Source organism: Pelmatolapia mariae, linkage group LG12, assembly GCF_036321145.2.
Source record: "Pelmatolapia mariae isolate MD_Pm_ZW linkage group LG12, Pm_UMD_F_2, whole genome shotgun sequence".
NCBI classification, from domain to species: domain Eukaryota; kingdom Metazoa; phylum Chordata; class Actinopteri; order Cichliformes; family Cichlidae; genus Pelmatolapia; species Pelmatolapia mariae.
In genome coordinates, this window is record NC_086237.1 from 1,675,143 (window position 1) to 1,694,577 (window position 19,435).

Consider the following 19,435-nt stretch of genomic DNA (forward strand, 5'->3'; position numbering starts at 1 on the left):
GAGGAAGAAACCACATTGCTGACATGTGCACTGCAGTCATTCAAGGATTAGAGCTCGCCCTCTCATTTTAGGACTAACAATTGGGTAGATTTTCCAAAACTTTCACATTTCCTGTTGCTGTCTTTAAATCTACACATCGGATTCAAATTCAAAACATGGATTTGAATCATTGTAGTCTTACTCTTTTTCTCTTGTTGTTTGGAGGACATTATCCTTCACTGATTACAGAGGATATGCTTTGTATGTTTCCCAAATGGAATACATCTTAATATGAGCTCCGTTGAAAAGAAATGACAATGATTCCTTTGATCCACATTTAAAAACAAGTACTTTTTAGGCAGGCGGTACACAATATGTAACCCCCACAACTCCGAAAGCCAAGGTGGCCACAGTATACAAAGAAAACTCAGGTATAATATCATGTATACCACATGTGTAACTGATACATTCAGCTCATTGTAATCAGAGGTGACAGAGGATTTTATAACCCCCCCCAAAATAAAGTAAATTGTCATGCTGTGTGGAATTTCCCTTGACGTCCACCAGCCCACAATAATATTTTCCATAAGATTCATTTTCCCAATCATGCCGAGGAAAAATATTCTGGTACAGTATGTGTTGTTTCTAAAGAAATCACTGTACTATTGAAAGTTCCCATCTGTTACACTGTTGAAAGCTGCAGGCTAATGAAATCTTCAATCTGCTAATCTTTCCTAAGAATAAAATAAGGAATTATGCTATAGCACCACATCTGTTACCCGTCATTGGATCAAATTCTCGTCCAGTTGCTGCATATTTATTTGCAAACCAGTGATTCCAAATTAAGGTGGAATGCTACTCCACTTTTCCAGAAAGAACTTTTTAATGACAGTCGATGGTGGGAACTATTTCCTGTAGCAACTTTTCACACATGAAAGACAATTAGTTGTAGATCAAATTTATTGAGTGTGATAAAATTCCACAAGTCTAGAATAAAACAAAACAAATGTTATAAAATTAATAAAAAATTAGGATTCAAAGTTTTTTAAGAATAGATTCATTATTTAAAAAATATAGGACGTAAAGAAAACAATATACTGAAGGGAAAGATATGGGCTTTAACCAATTAATTTAAGCATGTTACAGTATTCTTTGTCTTATCTTAAACTATCTTATCTTCTGTTAAAAATGACAAATTATTTGTGGATGTCATCACTTACAGTATATTATTTTCACAGAAAACTTGTTTTTTTTTTCCTCATCCAGGACTAATAGATCAGGTCCTCCACCTTTTGTCTTCTCTTTCCTGTCAGCTCCGATGTCCACTTGAGCCACAGCGAGTGTCCCAGGGGGAAACGATGTTCAGAAAGTCAGTTATTTCTGTTGGACCCTTGCTTTTATTTATTATTTATTAAGTATTATTTTTTTACATTCCTTTCTGGTGGAAACACTCTGGAAAGCTGTGCCTTTTTCTGGTTTCCTCTTTGGACACAATTATTTAAGTTTCTTCTGTCAGACTTTCTGCTGTTTTCTTGCATTAGAAGTACTTCTCTCTTACAATGCTGTTACCATTTTCTCCACTTGACCTAGAGGTAAACATGTTTTCCTAAATAAAGAAATGTGTGCAGGGCAGTATATGGGTAGCATGTTCATGCTACTGCAGATGCCTGTTGGTTTTGATTTGCTAACTTGCTTATAGTGGAAAGAACGAAATAGGCCAGTGCACAACTTCATGAATCTGACAGTAATTTTGTGTATCTGCTTGTAAGAACCTTTTTATTTAAATTATTTGGTGGTCCAAACTACAGCATATTTTAGTGGTAAAAATAAAGTCTCACTGTGTATCACTAGTGGGTGGGTGAGAGTGAGTTAGTGAGTGGTCTGAATGAGTGTGTGTCCATGGCTGGGCTTGTGTCTGGGGCTTCCTGAGCCTTGGCCCCTGTGGGACATAGTCCCTGCTGGACTTTTCTGCCCCTCCCCCGGATACAGATGCTTGTTGGTTCCGGGGTACGTAACTGGCCCCCTAAGGGGGGGTTCTCTGCCGGGTGCTGTGTGGTTCTTGGGCACCTGGGGCCCTTGACTCGTACCAGGCTGCCCGTTGCCTCTGGTCCGAGTCAAGGGCTCTCACCCTTTGGCCGTGGGCTCCCCATCTGGGGCCTACCTCCTTCTCTTGCTTGGATGAACGCACGGATGTCGCCAAGATGTGTGGTCTCAGGTCTTTGGTACTCCTGGGGGCTGTGGTTGGCATGGTTCTCCTGTTTCCATCTCCGTCTGCCTCTGGCCTTGGGTTTGGGGGCAGGTTCCCACCCTCATTATCAAGTACATTTGTGACAAAGACACATACATAGACTCACACTCTCTTTCTCTCACATTCACACTCACACTATAAGAAGATTGCTGATTTACATATGTGTGTATTTTCCAGTTTTTGGGTTCCAGGTGCTGTATGTTTGTTAAGGCCAAGCTGTATGAGAAATTATATATAAGAATCTATAATTGTAATGCAGCTGACAAAGCTCCAGAAAATACAGAATTACGGGATGACAGAATAAGATCCGACTGTTTTCTGTTGTTTAACAGACAACATGGACCGTCAGATATGTTTTTATACAATCAAACAGTATACATAATCAAATGCTCTTTCCAAAAAGATATTAGAAATATGAAAACATGAATTCTCCAATGCATCCAATAAGATTAGTCAGTGTATATTAATGAGAATAAATAGTGTAAAAACAACAGTTTAAGAACCTTGCAGCTCAGGAAGAAGCCCTCTGGTTTTGGTATGCAGTGCAGTGGTGTGTTTACACATATATAAACACACTTGGAAGATATTGGTTATGCAGTAACAGCTGTTCACCCCCAGCAGAGGTGAACAAAACATTACATAAACTCCAGTTTGTAACACAGTGACCAGGAGTTTTTGTTGAGTTTCTGATTGTGTCATATTTTCATGTAATGATTTTATAATTTATTGAGTTGCAGTCAAGTTAACAGGAAACCGTGTTAACTTCACGGCAGGTGTTGTCGTTGCTTTTACTGAACAGTGCAATGCAACATCTGGAGGGTGTGGTTGTTATGAGATGCTGTCAGTAGGTAGTGTTGCAGGATATTCGCTCTGGATGTGTTTTTCTTTCTGTTTTATGCTTTAGGATTGCTAGCTATTTTAAAAAATAATAATTTTTTGCCCACATACGCATTTTCTGCTGCATGCTGTTTTAGCTACTTTCTCACTTATTTAAATGGACTTACAAACTAGCTTTTCAGTGTCAGAACCACAACTAAATGAACTAAATGTTTATCAATCTTTGATGCAAAAGGCTCATAAAAATACGAAGAAAGAACGCTAGCAGTGAGCTCTTGCACAGACATGTCTTTGGAATGGTGGTAAAGATCAACGTGACTGCACACTTGTGTCATCAAGCCAGCTACACCAGCCGTGCCAGGTTACAGAAATCGAGAGGCGCAGGCGATCCAGAATAAAACAAAACTGCAATGCCATCTAAAAGACTTGTGCACAGCTAAATTCATTCAGGTATATATAATAATATTAAGTGCATAGAATTGGTAGATAGCTTGAGCTGTTTTCCTAACAAGAGATAAAGTTACAACTGTAAAATGGTCAAAGTTGTAAAGTCCCGACTGTGGGCATTACACACTGCTGTGCAGTGTTTGGCATCCGATAAGCCTTTTAACGCCACTAAGGCCACTACTTCAACTGGACTTCCTGGATCATATTTCGTTGTCTCACTGGTACCTTAAACCGCACCACCACTAACCCAGCCCCCTGCAGTGTTTTAATCCAGCCCCGTTTAATCGGTGTCTTTTTAATAATAAGAGGTCTTGTTAGGAAAATTTGTACAAGCAAAGTAGTGTTTTCTTTCTGGTGAGCAAGGTCTTAAAAGATTTTGAAATCCCAACTCAGAAAAACTGTCCAAGTGTCAAAGACGCAGATACGCTGACACTTGCAAAGCGTCCAAAATTAGATTTATGATGTTTTCTAGCCTTTCCCCCTTTGAACTGGCACACCAACACATATTCGTTGCAAAAGTAATTTCATATCTGCCGTACAAATGCTCTTAGACAGATTTATTTTTTTCACAAAGCCAGATAATAACTGCTCACCTCCTCCCTCATTTCTTTCCTTTGAATTCCGTGGACCACCTGCATGACCACAATCCAAAAACAAGACACTGGAGGCACATGGGTAGATCACTGTGAGAGTAATGCCTAGTCATTAGCCACTAATCACCATCATTTAATAGTGAAATTCTTGTTATTCCTAAATGAGGCTTGATAAGAAATTTGTTAATTGACAGGAAACCCAAAATCTCAGCGGTCCGGTCCATATGCTTTACTGAAGTCTTACTTACTGAATACTCCGTGACTGTGTGTGTTGCTTTAGCTACTGGATGGGGTAACCCCAGTCACTTGCCTCCTCAACACCTGTGTTTACTTTGGGGCCTCAGTCCCCATGACCCAGCAGCAATCCTTCACTCACTCAGAAGATGAAGTGAGCTTCTAGCCTCCAAATATGTGCTGTCCATGCACTTTTACCACTGTGTGATTCCTCTAAGACTTTCATTATGGGGTACAGGCCAAATGACTAGTATAAATTACAATCCTGGTCCAAATTCTAGTAAAGTTAAACATTTAGATCCTGTTCTGTTTTACTGTAATGTCAAGTTAATCTAAGAGCAGAAATTGCCTGTTTGTCTGTGCTTATTGTGGATGTTAAGGCTTCTTAAAGTGCTTTGGGAATGGAAAGTGAATTTGAGGAGCCATTAATGTAGAATATAACTGAACCTGTCTGCTCTTTGGACAGTGAAGCAGACAGAACTGGATTCAAGATGAAAGAAACAGATTTATTACCAACTCACAGGTGTCTGCAGGAAAGTTTGGGATCATTACTTCCTTTCACATTGCCTGTGAAGATCCAAGTACTGAACCTCAGTACACTGTTTGGTTCTGTTATGTGTCAAGTAGTTTTATAAGTGGTCAAGTAGACCTACTAAAATAATCGACTGCATATTCAGTCAGATCCTTAATTGAGAAAGATTCAGTGACTCCTCCTACAAAAGTAAAAATTATTAAACTTGGTGAGTGTCCCCTTTGAGGTTTTTTCATCTCTGGACAACTTCTAGCGCTGCTGAAGTTTTCTGTGAATTTTCTGTTCTGACCACTTGTATTTGTGCATTAGCAATTTTTATTCACACAGAAAGCAAACATCTGCCTTTGTGTCCCAAATTGCATGCTGACGCTAAACAGTGGTAGTTCCCACAACCCTCTTGTGTTAAAGAACCCACAATGTCCAACCCACAAAGCATTGCTTGAGGTCAGGAGCATAACTAGGAAAATGCTGGTCCTTATTTAACTATTCCTTGGGTTGTGGGTTGAAATCTATTCCTCACAACCAGGTAATTCTCTCCGTGCTCATAACATTTTTTTCGGCCACACCAGCACAGATAACCAGCAGAATGAGACGTGCCTTTGTCTGCTTTCCCAAAATCCAAATCAAGTTAAAGGTGCTGCTTTGGCAAAATGAAGACCAGCTCACATCACAGATAAAATATAGCGCACAAGTGCCCCGAAAACATTTTGACACTGAGTAACTGTTGACTGGAAGTATTTTCTAAATATCCAGTCTTGGTTAAAAGTTCCAAATTGATTGATGAGCCCATGTCAAGATGTGGTTCGGTGCTGATTAGTAAGAATTTTCTGTTGGATCTAAAACTTGACACCCATATAAGCACTAATATCAAAGAATTGAAAATAACACCCAGGTATTATTTTTAGTTATTTTAATAGATAGATAGAACTTTATTAATCGCTCGTGTAGATTCCTCCAGGAAATTTAGTTTCCAGTAGCAGAACACGGAAACAAATGTTTCTTTTATTGTTGTAATCCTAATATGTTTGCCTAGGTCTCTCTTGTAAATGAGACATTAAGTCTCAGTGGAACTACCTGTATAAATAAAGGCTAATGAAATCAAACCCACAAAAATACATATAGCTACATGGTACAGACCATTCAAGAAGTTCTGCTTACTCCAAGTGAGTGAAATTCTGCCATTTTATTAGTGAGTTACTTAGCAATGGTTAGCATGTGCGTCTGTGCATTCAACCCATTCCATTTATAAATTCAGATTTGCTAACCAATCCGTATGGTGTTAGCGCGCCGCCATCTCGTCCAAATACTTTCACTTCTTGCAACAAAAAAAAAAATGGCAAAAATGCTTACTTTGGTCTGTTTAACTAACTAAAGAAGAAAGAACGGTCTGTTTGGTCTGTTTAACTAAATATTTTTTGAGTTGATTAATGACCATTTTTAATGGATCAATTTGTCCCACAATGCACTGTTGGGAAATGGGCTTTGATGATATGATTACAAATGAAGATGAAACTGCATAAATATAAAGTTGAATTTAGGTGAAAAAATATTTAAAATATTCATAGTTCAGTTCCACGTTATAAGTGAAATACTTAACTCAACACTACTTGTGAAAAATTGGACACATAATGCAGTCATGGGAAATCTGTCGAGAATTTCAGATTTTTTTTGTGTTCATCACTGTTCCAGAAAACTGAAGTAACACCGGAGTTGCATGTTCTGCTCTATTGTAGCTTATTTAAAGGCTGTTCTGCTTTTTTTTTTTTTTTTTTTTAAATTTACATTCTTTCTTCTTCATGTTTTAACCACAACTGAAAAGTCACCAATGGCCTGTTTACTGCCTTTAAGATGTTAACTTGGTGTGGATCTGATGAATGTTTTGCACAGTCGCTTCTGGATGCGTGCCAAAGTTCTGCTGCTCGTACTGCAGTGTTAACTGTTCAAATATTAGTGCCAGTGTTTTTTCAGGTGTGGATACATTTGTGTGCGCCAGAAACAAGTCTCCATGGAAACAGGCTGGCCTAAGTGTAAAAAGCTGCCAGTATCATATAAAGTCATTGAACTCAGATATGATCAGAATCAGAATCAGAATCAGAATCGTGTTTATTGGCCAAGTATATGTGCAGACAAATACAAGGAATTTGGTTCCGGTAGATGGTGGCTCTCAAGCACAGCAATGTAAAAACACACACACACACACACACACACACACACACCTATATGTACATTACGCATGCATACACATACATACACAAAGCTGTGTGAACCAACTATAAATAACTAAACTTATGTACATAAAATACAGAAATGAAATGAGGTGGAATGAATACTACAGAATGTACATAAGGTGCAGTTGCAGTCTGGCAGTGGGAAGCAGTGTGACAGGTCAACTGTTTAGGAGGGAGATGGCGAGGGGAAAGAAAGTGTTCCTGTGTCGGGTGGTCTTGGTTTGCAGGCTTCTGTACCGTCTGCCAGAGGGCAGCAGGTCAAAAAGTCTGTGTCCAGGGTGTGAGGGGTCTGTGACGATTTTCCCTGCCCGTTTCCTGGTTCTTGAGAGGTACAGATCCTGGATGGAGGGCAGGGGGGCACCGATGATCCTTTCTGCTGCCCGTACAGTCCGCTGCAGTCTGCTCCTGTCCTGTTTAGTGGCTGCACCATACCAGACTGTGATGGAGGAGCACAGGACAGACTCAATGACTGCAGTGTAGAACTGGATCAGCAGCTCCTGTGGAAGACTGTACTTCCCCAGTTGTCTCAGGAAGTACATCCTCTGCTGGGTCTTTTTGAGGATGGAGTTGATGTTGGTCTCCCACTTCAGGTCCTGGGAGATGGTGGTACCCAGGAACTTGAAGATCTCCACAGTCGACACAGGGCTGTCTGATATGATGAGGGGGGGCAGAGTTGGGGGGTGTCTCCTGAAGTCCACTGTCATCTCTACAGTTTTAAGAGTGTTCAGCTCCAGATTGTGCTGACTGCACCAGAGTACCAGCCGCTCAACTTCCTGCCGGTATGCAGACTCATCACCATCCTGAATGAGGCCAATGACGGTGGTGTCATCTGCAAACTTTAGGAGTTTAACAGCCGAGTTCTTGGAGGTGCAGTCATTAGTGTAGAGGGAGAACAGTAGTGGTGAGAGGACACATCCTTGAGGGGCACCAGTACTGAGGGACCGAGTTTCAGAGGTGATCTCCCCCAGCCTCACTTGTTGCTTTCTGTCTGTCAGGAAGCTGGTGATCCACTGACAGGTAGCTGGAGACACGCTGAGCTGGGAGAGTTTGGAAGAGAGAAGTTCAGGCACGATGGTGTTAAAAGCCGAACTAAAGTCCACAAACAGGATCCTGGCATAAGTTCCCGGGCGGTCGAGGTGTTGCAGGATGTAATGCAGCCCCATATTCACTGCATCATCCACCGACCTGTTTGCCCGGTAGGCAAACTGCAGAGGGTCCAGCTGGTGGCCTGTAATGTCCTTCAGATGGGCTAACACCAGTCGTTCGAAGGATTTCATGACCACAGACGTCAAGGCGACAGGTCTGTAGTCATTCAGTCCTGTGATGGTAGGTTTCTTGGGAACAGGGATGATGGTGGAGCGTTTGAAGCAGGATGGAACTTCACACAGCTCCAGGGATCTGTTGAAGATGTGAGTGAAGATGGGAGCCAGCTGTTCAGCACAGGTCTTGAGGCAGGAGGGTGAAACACCGTCTGGTCCGGGGGCTTTCCTGGGCTTCTGTTTCTGAAATAGTCGGCTCACATCCTCAGTGTGTATTCTGAGTTCCAGGGAGGAGGAAAGGGGGGTGGGAGGTGTGATGGAGGTCGTTGAGTCTGGATTGGAGAGGGTGGTGGCGGTCGTTGAGTCTGAAATGGGAAGGGTGGTGGTGGTCGTTGGGTCTGGATTGGGGAGGGTGGGGGTTGTCGTTGAGACTGGATTGGGGAGGGGGAGGGTGAAGGGGGGAGAAGTGGAAGGTGTGTTGGGGGTCATTGTCTGAAGCAGTGTCTCTGGGGAGGGGAGGATGAGGCGTGGGAGTCTGTCCGTCTCAAACCTGCAGTAGAATGTATTTAGCTCGTTGGCCAGGTCTTTGTTTGCTTCAACAGTGGGTGGGGGGCGTCTGTAGCTGGTGATTTCCTGCAGGCCCCTCCACACTGACGCAGGGTCGTTGGCTGAGAGCCGTTCTTCCAGCTTCTGAGAGTAGACCCTTTTAGCTGCTTTGATCTCCTTGGTCAGTGTGTTCCTGGCCTGCTTGTACAGGGCCCTGTCACCACTTCTGTAGGCGTCCTCCTTGGCCTTACGAAGATTTTGGAGTTTAGGAGTGAACCATGGTTTATTGTTGTTGTATGTGCAAAAGGTCTTTGTTGGCACACACACGTCTTCACAAAAACTGATGTATGATGTCACAGTGTCCGTGAGCTCATCCAGGTTATCAGATGCAGCTTCAAAAACAGTCCAATCAGTGCAGTCAAAACAGTCCTGTAGTTCCTGCTTTGCTGCGTTAGTCCACTTCTTCACAGTTTTGACTACAGGTTTGGCACGTTTGAGTTTTTGCCTATAAACTGGAATAAGATGGACCATGCAGTGATCAGAATGTCCCAAAGCTGCCCGGGGCACAGAGCGATAGGCATCTTTTAGAGTGGTGTAGCAGTGATCCAGTATGATGTTGTCCCTGGTGGGGCAGTCTATATGCTGTCTGTATTTAGGGAGTTCGTGGTTGAGGTTTGCTCTGTTAAAATCCCCAAGGATAATTGTAAAGGAGTCCGGGAATTTCCTCTCCAGGGTGGTGATCTGGTCAGCCAGCTCGCACAGTGCGTTGTTCGCGTTGGCCTGAGGAGGGATGTAAACTCCGACCAGCATGAAGGAAGAAAACTCCCGCGGTGAATAAAACGGTTTACAATTGATGAAAAGACTTTCCAAGTGTGGGCTGCAGTGTTTCTGTAACACTGTGACATCAGTACACCAACCTTCATTAATGTAGAAGCAGACTCCACCACCCTTTGTTTTCCCTGAGAGCTCCGTTTCGCGGTCCGCCCGGTGAAGTTGGAAGCCCGGCAGATTTAAGACAGCGTCTGGGACACGCTCACTGAGCCAGGTTTCAGTGAAGCAGAGGGCAGCAGAGCGTGCAAAGTCCTTGTTAGTCCGGTTTAAGAGCAGTAATTCGTCGACTTTGTTTGGAAGAGAGCGGAGATTCGCGAGGTGAATGGAGGGGAGTGCCGTGCGGAATCCTCGCCGACGTAGTTTCACCAGTGCACCAGCGCGGGTCCCCCGTCTGCGTCTCCTCCAGGAGCCACAGAGAGCTGCTGCGCCTCCAACTAAAATCTCCAAAAAACTTTCCGGGTTTGTGAAAAATGGATAAGAACTATAGTGAGACGACTGCCTGATGTTTAGCAGTTCATCTCTGGAGAAAGTGATGTGGTCTGAGTGACCAAAAGCGCAGAAAATAAACAAAAACAAGAAAAGTGCGAGAGAGCGCAGTACCGAGGCTGCCATCCGCGGCGCCATCTTGAATAGCGTCTTGCTGGAACCTTCTGCTGATTTTTGTACATTTAAGATGTATTTTAGAATAAAAACTTAAAACTTAATTTGATACCTTCCGTTAAGAATTTATATGTGGAAGTGTTCTCAGAGCTAGATAAGCTTTGGTGAAGTGCTGTGGATGACATACTAGACGCTGGCTTGAGTCTGCGGGATTATACTTGCAAATCGAAAGGAAAGTCATGCAGACAGAGAGCGGAAATATCTCTCTTCTACAATGTCAAAGGAGATAAAAAACAAATCAACGGCCAATTTTTAATTCACTTTTTCTTTATAATGTTTGATTATTTGCTCATGTTAGAGCAGAAGGGGGTCAGACTGCCCTGTAGCAACACGAAGGTGAAGGTGAAAAGCTTCCATAAAGAACCTTTAAGGCTTCATGTGACTTTTTTCAGGTTAAGAGAAACATTTCAAACCGTTTGAGTGTTGTCTTTTCCAGGACACTGGCAAGTGCAGGAAAAGAACTCAAAGATAACTTCCTGAAAGCCCTGGCAGAGCGAGAGGAGGCCAACCGCAGTGGGAAAATGACTGTGAGTACATTATTACAGCACTCCAATTGCTACGTAATGGGATTCCCCTCAAATATTTCTGCAATTCCATTAGGATGGGAACAAAATCCATACTGTGTCAAGTTGAGTGGAAATGCCCTCCCCAGTTCCTTCCCAAATACCATGAGACCCGGCTGCCTACCCGTTTCTGATCCATAAAACTTTGTTTACAAAAACCTGGTCCCAAGTTTGCTTTTTGGATTGAACCACTAAGATAGTTTCTAAGGGGGCCTCACCTGTGGGGCTGTGGTGCCAACTTGAAGTTATATAAACTTTTAGGGGAACACGCTCAGCTCAGTATTTCATCTGACATTGCACAATAAAATGGAATGATTAGTCTTGCTAGTGAAGTGAGCGAAGCCCTACCCAGACCTGCTGCTTTAATGTCCTTTTGCAGATAACCAGTAAATTTAGTCTTGGACTAAAGTGGACCTTGGAGAACCTTTCACCTGTAAAGATTATCCCGAGATTGTTACTTTATGTGTACTAATCACACCGAGTTTAAGGCCCAGATGTATTGTTAGTCAAATGCGATGGAAATGAAGGCCTTCTGTTGAAGAGTCATAAAACTGCATTCTTGTTTTGTGCCGAAGGTCAAATTTCTCAAGTTGGGAAGCTCTTTGTTAACTTTATTGTGATCATGTACTTCTAACTTCAATCCATCAGGTCTTTGGGTGACTCACATAGGGTTAGGGGTAGTTTGAGTTGGATTTTTGGAATTCATATGAAAGGTTGTCTCACGATGTCTGCATCTTTTTCACACGTCTTTTCTGGGGAATCCTGGTTGAAGAGATTAAGAGCCAGAGTTGCTAAATGTTTCTCTTTCACAGTGCAAAATGTGGGAAGGAAAGTGTTTAAATGGGCATTTTACTACAAATTGTACTGAATGTAATTCAGAAAAAAGCACTTCCTATTTAGGCCTGATGTAGCCAATTTTGCGTGATTGATGGTTCAGCACTGTGACTTTGTATTCATTGTGAATGTTTAGAGCTGAGCCCCACATATTACTGGTCCTCAATAATGCCCGTCTTCTGGTTAAACAGTGCTGTTAAGGCTGTTGATAATATTTTGTGAATTTCCCCTTATATCAAAAATGCATTGTTCTATAGCTGCCTCTAATCAGTCTGAATTGCTGTGTACAGACTGAAACATATCTGTAAACCCTGAGCTTACAAAGAGTTATTTTGACTAGTACAATACTTGCTCCCTCCCTTAAAAGGTTTCCTACTTTTCGATCCACTAATTTGTGCTGCTCTTGGTAGGTTGTGATGACCGTTATGGAATTGAAACTACCTGCATTGTTTTTTGTTTATAAATTTCAAATCCCATTATCACATTTTTGCAACCGTCCTGCTTAGAGAGTCTGGTTCTAAACCAGAATCTGAAGACGACAATGATGTTAAGCATGGAGATGTGTTATATTTTATTTCTATTGTCTCTGATGTTTCTGTTTAAAAAAGTTCACTAAACTGTGTTCAAAATCCCAGTTTTATTTTTTATACCCAACTTCATTGGTTTCTTGCATCTTTTTTTCTCCCCTCAGTATATTCTTTCATATCCTAATACATAACTGTTCTTTGGATGCATTGGTCCATATTCATTTAGACTGAGCCTTCAAAATAACTGCCCAAATAACTATCTGGAAGTGTTACTGTGTTACCAAGATGGTTTCTAAGTGGCAGGACTTGCTTCTTACTTCTGGGTTTTACTTACCCATCTGTCCAGTCTCAGACGTAGCTGTTGAGTGAGATGTTTTTAGATCACAGGCAAAACCTGTATGCTTAATTAAACCTAGATGCACTAGGGAAAGATTTCAGCTCGTGACCATGAAGCTGACTATTTTCATTGCAAACAGTTACTTTTAACATAATTCTCAGTCTTTACTTATATGATGAAAGGAATGTGGACCATTTGAGGGCATGTACACTGCATTGTTCTGCAGGGAGTGTTAGTGTTGATAGACTTCAAATGATTCACTTCCAAGATGCTGGAGTAACAAAAAGGAGTTTTGTTTGACCTCCATTTACCTGCCCCTGTGGGCTTTGCAATTATGAGATCACATGAAGTGCATGGAGGGGAGTAGGAGTAGTAACACCAAAAGCTTCCCTGCTGGATGTTAACAGAGTAAACCCTACCATGTAAAAGCCCCCACTCCTCTTTCTTTTGTCCCTTAATAACTTAAGCCAACTTTTTTCTTTCACAGAAACATCCAGTGAAAATGTATTATTTCTTCCTGCATGCAGAAAACAGAGTCATAATAAAAACAAGCAAAATGTTACAGTTTACATCCCTACCTCTGTTTTGCTGACATAATATTTTCCCACCTCTTCTTATTTTTCACCTTTTAAGAGTTCCCTTTGCTGAAAAATTGGATTGGGAAGATGTTTATTTTCCTTTGAGCTCCTTTTTGCTTAAAATTGAACCCACATTGGTGCGCTTAATACTCCTCCTCTTTGAAACTGTTTATGTAACAGGTAATCTTAATGCAGTTTGACGAAGCTTGACCTCATTGGTATATTTACATTACACAGATGTGTTCCAGAGACAACATTTGCACATGTGTCGACACAAAGTAAAACATATGTTGAGGCCAGTTTCATACATAGCTTCAGACTGGTATTGTACCGTATGTATTGTTTATAATACATTCGTTGTAATCTGTTAGTAAGCACTGATCCCAGTGTTATTTATAAATACCACGCATGCTGTATTTCCATACTAAAATGTGCAAAAAAACCCGAAAAGACAAAAATACAGTCATGCTGCATGAAGAATTTGGGCTCAGTTTAAATTTCTTTCCTCTTCTCTCAGTTACACCTAAAGTCCTTTCAGTGAAAGTGTAAAACTACACCTGTTTGTCTTCGATAAGGTTCGATAGTAAGACCACCCGGCATCATAAAATGTCTCTCACACTGTTTAAAGTTAGCTTTTGGAAGGACTAGATTTAAGCTTCCTACCTGCTACGCACCTCAAACCTGAAGATCAGTCCCTCTAATGCATTCCAGGTCCTCGTGTCTTCATTTTCTTACTGTGCTCTAATGCAAAGCAGTTCTCGTCCAACATGTGTTTTTCCTTTTTCCTTTCTTTTTTCTTTGTGTTTGCACATTATTATTATTTGAAGCATTTAATTTTAAGTGTGGTGCATGCTTTAAAAGACCCACAATTAAACACAGACACACTCAAACACTCCCAGCCTTTCTTCTTGGTCAAATCCACAGGGTTAAGTTTGTTGCTTAAAAACTATCACATTTGAATTGAATTGAAATTAAATGATCAAATGACCTTATCTGTATGATGCGATGTGGAAGTTTTTATAGTTTTTCTTGTAAATCCATCTGGTGTCTCAAGTGTCACCTACCAAATTTGCCATAAAGGATTTCATCACTGAAAGGCTGTGAGGAGAAAAACCATCCATTTTAGGTGCACAATGGACAAGAAAGCAGAGTTATAGCTTTTCCTTTAGATGCATGACACATTCATTGTCATCTCTTGTCTGATTTGTCAATGGGGTCACTCCTTGGTCTTTCTTTTATTGTCACACTCAGCCTTTCAACTTTTAAGATTGAAATTACACCTGTCAATTAATTCACATGTTGGGTTATTCTGTCTCCTCTGTCCTTGCCCTAACAATGGTGTTAAAAAAGATTGATAGCAGACATGACTGTTGATGAAAAGAACTCATCTTTCCTTTGTGTGCTGTGTCACTGCACCCCTCCAGGACTGTGACCTATTTAGTATTCACAGTGTTGACTTTAATGTATTTGTTAAATTTAGTTGTTTCATAAGTATTCAGGTTGTAGTCAGCAGAAGGAGCCCTTCGCTAGCCGTCTGATCTGATGAACCTATAAGGCTTTCAGTGCCTTGCCTTTGTTGTGCTATTGGTTCCCAGACTCTGTTGCGAAAGCTGCTGCACTGCCAAAAGTTAGACACAAACAAAAGCTGCACCTGGGCAGCTCTGACTTTATTTGCACTGGGTAAGAAGTTAAGGGTTTTATCAAATCCAGGTCACACCTGCACAGGATGCCTGAGGGTGTCCATTGTTGCGTGGTTCACGTTTGAAACTTAAGGTGTGCTGCCACCACCCACCCTGCTCCCTGTTTGTCTTCAGCTGTTTGTTGAAAGGCTCTGATGTTGCAATTTCACAGCCAATCTAACATTACCTATGTAAGAGCACAATTCTGTTATATATGAAGCAGGGAAATTATTGACACTTCACAGGGTTATTTAGCCAAGGCTGTGACAAAGATTATGTTATAGACTAATAAAGATTAAATAAGAAAATATTGTCAAGCTATGGTCAAATACATTACATTTTAATATTTGAGTGGAGAGTGTTGATAAGTGGTAACATTGTTTTTTGTAAAACATTTAGTAACAACATTTATCGTTAATTAACATTAACCTGTGGCAACGCGAGCACAATATGAAGCTTTTTATGGTTTTGTCCCAGAAAATCAGAACTCAGTTAAATTGTGGTTGTGAATTCGTTAAAAAACAAAAAAGTTTACGAATGTTTCCCCTTGTTTGTCTGCTCTGAATGGGAAGTTACTCCTGATTATCCTCCTAACACCCCCACCACCACACTCCCCTGCTGTTAAAGTCAAACCTGCCAACCCACACATTCCCACCCCATCCTGCCTCCTGTTGTCGTGCCAGTTATTCCTGTTAATTCATTTAACTTTGACTTCTGTTCAGTTTTCATGTTTCACTCTATTCCAAAAGAAAGAAAAGTCAGTTCGACTGTCGACCACCTTTGTTTGCTGGGTGAATCTACTGTAATTCAGCAGTCCTGGCTGTATCCAGAACGTTTTGAAATGTTTAGTATAAATTAAACTTGAAATCTCTCTTCTTTGTTATTTAGGACCACTATATTCAAAAGTTGATTATTTTATATAGCCAATAGTTTATGAATTGAATAAGTTGCAAGGTGGCTTGCAGATGCACTGTGTGCAAATTAAAGTAGTTCATGCAGTATGATGGAACTTCTTTGTGTATCGTGATACAGCACACAAAACTTTGCCCCCACTTCTTTTGGGGGCTTTTGAATTTGTACAAGAAAATAAGACGCGGTACACAAAATACTGCCAGTGAACATAAATCATGCAATTAAAATTTGCCTTAATCCATGTAGCAGTTTATTAAATTAATTCTTCACACAGCAGATTTGACTAAAACTTGTTTAGCTGTTACATTTGATGGCTAAACCTGTGCCTAGCATGCCCAAAACATTAATGGTGAAGCAGGTGAGCAGTGTTTATCATGGAGAAAAATACCAAAACAGGAGTAATTTTACTTTATCATCCTTTAAAAGGCACTCTGTCAAACAGGCCACAAATATTAAAACAGAACTGACAGGTTGATATAGAATAGCGCTGCACATTACAAAGATATGACATGTTCAACATGTAGTTTGCTACTGAGTAACATAATATACTGTCATCAAATGGTGATGAATCACTTATTCAGTTACAAAAATGTCTTCAAGTGACTGCAGAACATAATATACCCTGAAGGTAAACACCCACCGCCTTTAAGAAGCAATTACATGTATTTCTTATACTTTTAGTAAAGCCATCAGTCACTCCGTAACAGCAGGCAGCTTCATTCAAGAATGCATTGGGCAAAATGCCTCACAATCAGATTGTAAGGTATGTTTGCTCTCAGATCATGTCCAAGCAGCAAGGCTGTCACAGAAGTCAGTGTCTTGTGTAAGGACTTGCAAAAAAGTGAGAAAACTGTTAGGAGCTGATTTGTCAAACTAAGTAATTAAATAAATAAATACAGCTACTTTGGTTCAGAACATTTGAGCAGGGGTCATCTTGTTCATATTAAAACCATAAAAGTAATTTACGTACCAAACACTGCCTGCTTGTCACCAATGATCATCCCTCAAATTAGATCCAGTTTCCAATTCTAATATTTGCTAATGTTGCCTCAAACTGCGTAACAACAAACCAGCTTATACTGGATGACTGAGTGGTTTAAGAATTGGCACTAATATCTTTGTTTTTTGTTTTGTTTTATTATTATTCTCTATTTTAAAAGGAAATTACAAGAAGGTCACAAAGACGTGGGAATTTGTACTGTTCATTCCTACTATTGTATATGTGGGATTTTTTTCCAGCGTACTCTGTGTACTCGTCTTTTCAAACATCTCACATGTTTGGCTTCCTTTAGTCTGGTGTGTTTGCAGAGGTTTAACCATACATATATGTCTTAAAATCATATTCTGCCTATACATACAGTTATTCTGCTGTTGAATAATGGACAATTGATTGAAAATCAATTGTCTATGAAAAGTCAGCCCTCGAGAAAGAGTAAAACATTTCTCAGCTTATGTTTTTTTTTTTTTTTTTAATGTTATCCGATTTATTTTACTTTTTTGTTAGACTAATTTGGCTGTTTAGAAATTATTTTCAGTCTCCCACCCTTTCAGTTGTGGAATTCAGCTGGTTGGCCTGCGCGGCGTGTCTCATGCCCTGAGGGTACATCCTGCATAAAGGAAGTGTTTGTCTTTGGTCTGTGGGCCCAGCGAGTTCTGTATTGATAAGCTCCTGTCGCTATAGATAATAAGGTGGTCAGTCATGCAGCCCAGAGATCAAGTATAGCATTGAAATTAAAGAGGAATTCCCAGCCCTATTGCATTTCAAGCCGTGTGTGTGTCCCTGCTGCCCAGTCCCTTTGTCCTTGTCATGGGCAGTAAAAATAACAATGGCAAGTTTGATTTCAAAGCAGCAGGACCAAGGTGGACAGCCTTTAGAAAGGAAAGAGTCCTGCAGGGCTATCATATGACCTTGACTTGAATGGTGTCACAGAGTTGTGGAGAGGTGGGGATAAGGCCTCAGCAGTTTGCAACCATCTATCAAGTGGACAAAGAGGACATTTTGTCTGGAAAAGCAACCATTGTGATATTTGAGAATCACCTAATCAGGATCTATTTTCTTTTTAGTTCCATGGCTTGATTTTACCTGAGAGACACACAGAAATCTCTATATGATATACCCCAAATCACACAGAAAAGTTATTTATTCATTAGCTCATAATTCACGCACCTACTCCTTTTTTCTTCTCTCCAGTTTTGCTGGGGCTACACTTTCTCACAGTTGCAGGTCTTGAGGAAAAGCATAACATTTAACTGTGAAATATTACTCTTGGCTGATTACAAGACATGGATTTCATGGCTAGTGTCTTAGTCTATAAAAAGAAAATGGATAGCCAGAGCATTATGTGTTATGTTAGTCTGTGCAGCCAACATGGCAGCTGTGCCCTGTCTCTCAATGCATTGTATCTGCCACTGGGGGATATAGAAAGGAATTTGGAAACTAAAGATCAAACTGGCCTCATGTTTTATGCAATCATCTTTTAGAGCGTTTGATAAATGGCAATCGAACGATGCTAATAATAGATTGATCTGAATCATGCATATTTTAATTATTTGGACAGGCTCTCCTCTAAGAGAGGAAAGCTTTTGACAGGAAATAGTTCCTTGAATGAAAGCACAATTAGTTGGTTGAACTTGCAAAAGCCAAATCTAACGAGAACATGCCATGGGCCATTTGGAAGCTGTTTCAGGGTGGATGAAAGGCTTGTTTACCCATTAAATCAAACATCACATCGCACATCAGATCTGTACAAGAATGCAAGTGGCACTTACATTGGCTCGCCTCTCTGTTTTGCCACTGAAAGCCTGGATGAGCCCCACTGTAATGATTTCTCCTGTTCCCCCTGCATTCTGTGAACAGCTGCTATTGTCCAGAGACAACATCACCCCAAAATTGGGGCCCCTGGACCAATTTCAGAGCAAATGAAAACGGATACACTTAATCTAATCTCTCTGAATTTTTTCCCTTTTTTTGCGTGTGTTAAAGTAGATATTTTTTTCAGATACACTGGGATCACATGTGGGCTGTGGACCATCATCATTAAAAAAACATTTGCCACTGGGAAGATTGAGAGTCATCTTAAGCTGTCTACTTGGTATCCGAGGAAGTCTTGCATTAAGTACACACCATCTGGGTGCCTGAAGAAAATATGATATCACTTTGTCTTCAACGGCACACATATTTGGACACAGTTAAAGATTTATTCGAAGGCTGATAATTGGAAGGATTGCTTGGTTTTCTTTAGGTCTTGTGTTTTATCTTGTATAAATATCTCTTAAATCAGGACACCAACTGTAAATACACCAGCTTCCTCTATTTTGTATATTTCACAAAGTCTGAAGTTTAAGTTATGAAGGCAAATGTTTCCACCAAAACCATCAATCAGTACTTACTATCCATTATTTTTATGTGGTGTTTGGTGTGTTATTGGAGGAAGACATTTGGCTCGGTTAACCGTTTAATAATTGCTGCTGGTAATATAAGCAAAATGTATTCTTTGCCTTTTTTAAAACATTGGATACAAGTTCACATCTAAATAGGATCCAAGTCACACAGCTGATATATTAATTACAAATTATGCTGGACTGCTGCAGGTTTTTAACAGAAAGTGAAA

General features: G+C 40.6%; 1 protein-coding gene across 1 annotated transcript in view; it reads left to right on the plus strand.

Annotated features, from left to right (window-relative positions):
* The window catches only part of cfap299 (cilia and flagella associated protein 299), an 86,603-nt gene that overhangs the window by 12,493 nt on the left and 54,675 nt on the right, over positions 1-19,435 (plus strand). The window contains exon 3 of the mRNA XM_063490749.1: positions 10,831-10,921. Coding sequence (XP_063346819.1) covers positions 10,831-10,921 — 91 coding nt within the window. The remainder of the gene's footprint in view (positions 1-10,830; positions 10,922-19,435) is intronic.